The 3,995-nt window shown below is 40.9% G+C and overlaps 1 protein-coding gene across 2 annotated transcripts; it reads right to left on the bottom strand.

Moving 5' to 3' along the window:
- Positions 1-619: 619 nt before the first annotated feature.
- On the bottom strand, positions 620-1,654 carry LOC147446453 (uncharacterized). 2 transcript variants are annotated; one of them, XM_086526235.1, is made up of 2 exons: positions 1,252-1,384; positions 620-1,156 (listed from the first exon to the last, which is right to left on the bottom strand). In XM_086526235.1, exons 1-2 carry the CDS (start codon positions 1,367-1,369, stop codon positions 771-773), a joined length of 504 nt encoding a protein of 167 aa, XP_086382361.1. In that variant the 5' UTR covers positions 1,370-1,384; the 3' UTR covers positions 620-770. The 2 variants fall into 2 exon arrangements, with proteins under 2 accessions (XP_086382361.1, XP_086382360.1); XM_086526234.1 differs by having other exon boundaries at positions 620-1,654.
- Between the last annotated feature and the right edge of the window lie 2,341 nt (positions 1,655-3,995).

Below are 3,995 nucleotides of genomic sequence, written 5' to 3'. Positions count from 1 at the left end.
TATATTTCAAAACCAACATGCCATTTGAGAGCATGTTCGAGTTTGAACACTTGCATTATGTCGGAATCATTTTTCCAACCTCCTAAGATTGCTAGACAAAAATTTCCTTCTGAAGGAGCTCTTTCGCCCCCCCATGCCCCCAAAGGTGCTTTGCAAAGCAAAAGGAATTTGCTGCATACTGGCTACACAATATCAAGCCATCAAAGTGAAGTGACTGATTGGAAAACCCATACAACTATATTGCAAAAAATATCCTATGTAGAGCACTTCTTCCCAATACACAGTATAGTTCTTTGACACTGACATTGTTCCTTTCATTAAGGTCCTCTTTAATGGTCTTGAATCCAGTTGGCCTGGACTGTTCTCCTCGTTATCTTGTCCGTTTCCGTGGAAAATCCCATACAGTGATCCACATATAATTGAAACATATTCCAACCGCATTCCAGAAATCCATTGATCATTATCAAATCTAACCCAAGTTTCATGCAAAGATGGGTTGAACCAGTGAATAATCGCATAATCAGTGTCAAACCAAATGGTGTTGATGCCAGCATTTGGGGCTGGCTCAAAGCAATCATCGTTCACAAGCTCAAGGTATGGTATCCCAGACCATCCGTAATGAAGAAATGGTATCTTGGCAAGAGTCCTCCAAGACTCCTTGCAACCGTCATACTCAAGAAGCTCTGTATAGGACCCGCGGTCAACATAGCTGCACAGGTTCTCTTCGTCGCACCACGATGCATGAAACGAGCTCTTCTTGTGAAGCACCTTCAGATGTCACGATCCCATGTCTTCACCACCTCACATTGCTCTGTCGTCATGCCATACACAAGCACTGTCTCCTTCTCTTGATCTGGTGGCTCTCCTCTGTAACCCCTAAGAACAAAGACCTTACCATTGACATGACCAGGAAAGCCAGTGAAATGATGCAGGAAAGAAAACTTTTTCCATGTCCAATCTCCACAAGCCATATCCATCTTTAATACAAAATGGTCCAGCAGGTCATCAGTCCACCATACGTAGACCATACCGGAGTGTACTACTAGCTTTGCGGACGACGCTTGGGAGGGAAGAAGTCCTTGCAGGCATGGAAGCTTCCTCCATTGCTTGTGAATGTGGTATACAATGTCACGAGATTCCAGTGTAGTATAATCTCCTGCTCCACAAAGCTCTTCATTAGGCTGTGCGATGAAGATGTGGGTGTCTAATGTGGATATCAAGAAGCAAGCATGAAGAAGGGGCAGGTGATACTTGCGAGATCTGAGCTGAAGATCTGGTCGCGTGATGGAGGTGTCCATCCAAGCTCTCCATGATTTGGAGACAGCTCTGCAAACAGGCCGAACACACCAAGGCAACCTTGTGACCACATGAGCAAGTACCAGCTCGTCAGGAAGGCTTGGAATTAGCTCGCCCGCAACAATATGGCCTCTTTTCTTTGCCACATTTCTTTTCTTTCTCATCACCCGATCAAAAAATGCAAGCCTATGCAGCAGGGGGTGCCTTCTCTCTCTCTCTCTCTCTCTCTCTCTCTCTGTGTGTGTGTGTGTCTACCCCTCGCTCTGAGTCGCCAGTTTACAAGGGGATCCATGGCGGTCGCTTGCTCGGCAAGATGAAGGGAAACTAATATTAAAGGTGACGTGCCTGTCGCATGTGAGTGAGAGAGACGAACTGTCCTTGGCACCTCTTTATATTAAGGCTAGTTAGAGCCGAGTCACACACAACAATCCATTTCTATTTCTATTAGTGATGCTCTTTTTTATTTTTGATACTCCACATATAGATAGACACACATAGGAAGGTCATCAAATGGTGAGTTCTTAATCTTCTTAATACTCACTTTTTTGGCTTTCTAAAAGAAACCTTAGAGTTGAGTTGGGTTAAGCATACTTTCATTGTTTTCAGTGATGATTGAGACTTACATTAAATGTTATTTCAATTTTAAAATAGTAGATGGATCTTTTTGTTTCACTTTCATTTCACATCCTGACATGTCTTGACTTTCTTTGCATTATATTGTTTTAGAATATTAAAATGAAACTTCATTCGCATAATTCTAGTAAATTTTATGGATACACACACATGTATATATGAATGAGTTTTTTTAATTTCACATTTCATTTCACGTCTCACATGGCTTGACTTTTTTTACATTCTATAACTTAATTGTAGTCAATATTCAGAAAAGTCTCTTTTATTAAGTAACCATAGACTGAGTTTCGTCCCCACAAAGAAACGAATCGAAAATACTATCATAAATTTAAAATTTGTAGAATTTTTGAATTATTTTCTCACAGATTTCACCAGTTTTTCTTCCCTTTACCATGGTTTGCAACCAGGTAGTTTCCATTTTCAACCGGCTCAAGGTTAAGCTGAGGCAATTCTTTCTTGAACACTGATTCTACTTAAACTCAACCTAATGATTTTATCACATTCTAATTGTTTTAGAAAACCATCTTGATTCTTTCACCTGGCTTTTGTAAGTATTTGTAGCACTACTTATTTCTTTAATGGCTTTATCTATGTCTATACTATAATAAAAGGGAAAGGGATTTCAGTCCCCTTGCCACATGGTGCAACATCCTTCATCCGGCGTGTGTGTCCTGCAGCGTGACAATGAACAATGAGAAAGGTGCCGAGAGAGAGAGAGAGAGAGAGAGAGAGAGAGAGAGAGTCGGTCGAAGGCTGTTGGTCACATTAGTATATATATATATATATTCACCACCTACACAGTGCAAGGACATTCTAAAGTAAAAGGACTTAACAAATCTTTTGACTTTCCACTTTGCGGGGTCTTTTCATTTTTTTAAACTCATGGGCTTTACTTATGCACTTCACATGTTTTGAAAGAATTTCTATTTTTTCTGAGATTGGTGGGACCCTATTGCATTTAAGAAAAATGTATAGTGCAATTTGCACCTTTTCCTTACTTGGAAAATTCTTTCATGCCACTAGACTCACTAATGCATAGTGAGACCTGGCTCTTACACAATTGTAGCACCTACTATTCATCCCCTTCACCAATCAATCAAAAGCTTACACTAAAGAAATGACGAGCAGCTAGTTGTATTACACATTGTCATTTCATTGCTGGCTTTCCACATTAGTGTCATAACTTGAAAGTTTTGGATGGGGTTTTTTCTGAAGGGGGGGTTTGTCCAAACATGGTGCTGCCTCTGCTATTCTGTAACAATCAATCACACTGATTGTACTAGACTTATCTATTCTTTGGTAATATAGAACAATAAGGAGTGGCAAGGGGTTAATCCTCATACTGAGCTCCATGAACACTCTGTGTCTTCTCTTCTTCTCCCTCACACTTTGCACACACCGCACATGCTAAGCTCCACGAACACTTTGTGTCTTCTCTTCTTCTTCCTCACATTTTGCACACACCACATAATCTTTAAGTGGTATTAGAGCTACATTGGTGTCTTCCTTTCCCATGTGTGCACGAGCTTCAAAACAAATATTGTACAATGTATAGAGCTTTTGCTGACTGTGCAAAAGCTTGAATAGAGGAGCTTCCAAGCTTGAATCGAGCTCAGAGCAGGTGTGTGAGAGAGATAGAGTTGAAATTCACGTCCACATGAGCACAATTTTAGGTCGAGTTTTGGTTCCAATTGTTGTTGTAGCTTCTTTGTCGTCTTGCAGTATTTCCTGCAAGAATTGGTGTGTTTTACCCCCCTTTCAAAGCCATTTATGCACTTAGAATCTCCATTTGAGTAGCACAGCAAAAGATAGTTTTCAGCGAGTGTTTTTGGTATCAGATTCAACTCCCAATACTTCTCCAACATTCAACATTGGCTTTGGCGAACAAGGAGATTAGGTGCTTCTTCTCCATCATAGGAGGAAGAGAAGCAAGGAGTGTGCTTTATCAAACACACACTCTCGACATCGACACCTAGTTTTCTCGGCATCGACAATCCATTTCCCAGCTTGCGATATTGGCTTCTCCTCCAACATCGACATGCATGGGTGAGGTGTCTCTTTCAAAG

This window comes from Adiantum capillus-veneris, chromosome 12 (genome assembly GCF_014529385.1).
Source record: "Adiantum capillus-veneris isolate H3 chromosome 12, ASM1452938v2, whole genome shotgun sequence".
NCBI lineage: Eukaryota > Viridiplantae > Streptophyta > Polypodiopsida > Polypodiales > Pteridaceae > Adiantum > Adiantum capillus-veneris.
The sequence above is the reverse complement of the archived record's forward strand: the minus strand, read 5'-3'. Positions and strand labels throughout refer to the sequence as shown.

Coding starts and splice junctions, on each gene's coding strand:
- LOC147446453 (XM_086526234.1), bottom strand. CDS start 1,460: ATGAGAAAGAAAAGAAATGTGGCAAAGAAAAGAGGCCATATTGTTGCG.